The sequence below is a fragment of the Lipotes vexillifer genome, unplaced genomic scaffold (genome assembly GCF_000442215.2).
Source record: "Lipotes vexillifer unplaced genomic scaffold, Lipotes_vexillifer_v1.1 scaffold182, whole genome shotgun sequence".
Taxonomy (NCBI): Eukaryota; Metazoa; Chordata; class Mammalia; order Artiodactyla; family Lipotidae; genus Lipotes; species Lipotes vexillifer.
This window is the reverse complement of record NW_006798798.1, coordinates 8,166,628-8,167,724: the sequence shown is the minus strand read 5'-3', so window position 1 is coordinate 8,167,724 and position 1,097 is coordinate 8,166,628. Positions and strand designations below refer to the sequence as shown.

The 1,097-nt window shown below is 59.9% G+C and overlaps 1 protein-coding gene across 1 annotated transcript in view; it reads right to left on the bottom strand.

The window, feature by feature from the left end:
• Nucleotides 1–654, bottom strand: part of SPRED3 (sprouty related EVH1 domain containing 3) — a 5,322-nt gene extending 4,668 nt beyond the window's left edge. Inside the window, 1 exon segment of the mRNA XM_007471070.1 lies at nucleotides 478–654. Coding sequence (XP_007471132.1) covers nucleotides 478–654 — 177 coding nt within the window.
• Between the last annotated feature and the right edge of the window lie 443 nt (nucleotides 655–1,097).

The following is a 1,097-nucleotide window of genomic DNA, read 5'->3' as shown; positions in this document are numbered from 1 at the left end:
CTGAACCCACATTAGGATTGTAAACCCTATTGGACACTTCCAGACGGTCCCCCCACCAAATGCCTCCATATACTTAGGGCAGACAGGGGCCAGTGGTGTAAAATCCTCGTGGTGAGGATCTCTGTGCAAGATGGAGCCACGGGTAAGGTTCCGAGCCGAGGAGGGATAGGATCTGAGTCAGGTGTTAGCCCAGCCCCTTTTGAACAGACTGAGGTTGGGGGAGGGAGCAGCAGCAGGGCAAGGAGGCCTGTGCGAGGCTGCTGTGACAGTCCAGCAGGCAACGGCAGTGGACAGGACCTGCTTAATAACCCCCAATAGTCCGCAAACTCCCCACTCTCAGACAGAGGACAGATATGCTTCCAACTCCATCGCACATCCCGGTGCTGCGAGATGACCTGACCTCACCTCTACATCCCCAGTCCCGTTCCCCTACTTGCCCACACCCACACCCTACCCCCACGCCCCAGGGTGGCTCACTTTCTGGTCCCGGAGGCGCTCCCCGTGGATGACGTAGTGCCCCTGGCGGGCCCCCCCCTCGGGCCTGGCCCCTCGGACCCGACATACGCTCACCTGGCTGAGGCCCCCGCCCCCCACAGGCAGCCAGCCCCCACTGGAGTCATCTCGGGCCATCACCACGGCTCGGACCCGAACCATGTACCTGGAGGAGGTGGGGGGACAGGGACAACAGGGTCAGTGAGCGTCAAATCCTGCTCTCCTATTCAGCGTTCCCCCAACCCTCATCTCTGCTCTTCATCCCTCACAGCTGGATCTACTGCAGCTGGATCTTAGTCACCCCTACTCACCTTACCTTCCACACCCACCTCCTCCCCTAGGCCCACTGTCTCCCCACACCCGTCACCTCTCTTATGCCCACCTTCTTCCAGCATGGCTTCTTTCTTCCTCTTGCCATCTCTTTTCTCCCATGCCTACCTTCTTTCTCCATACCCACCTTTCCTCCCTTCCCCCATCTTTCCCATCCTCACCCCCATAGCTTTGCTCTTCCACTTCCCTTCCTCCTCCTGCTCATCCCCTATCGACCCTGTCTCCTTCTCCTCCCTCAGCACGTACCCACGGCCCCACCCATCGTCCCCCTCACA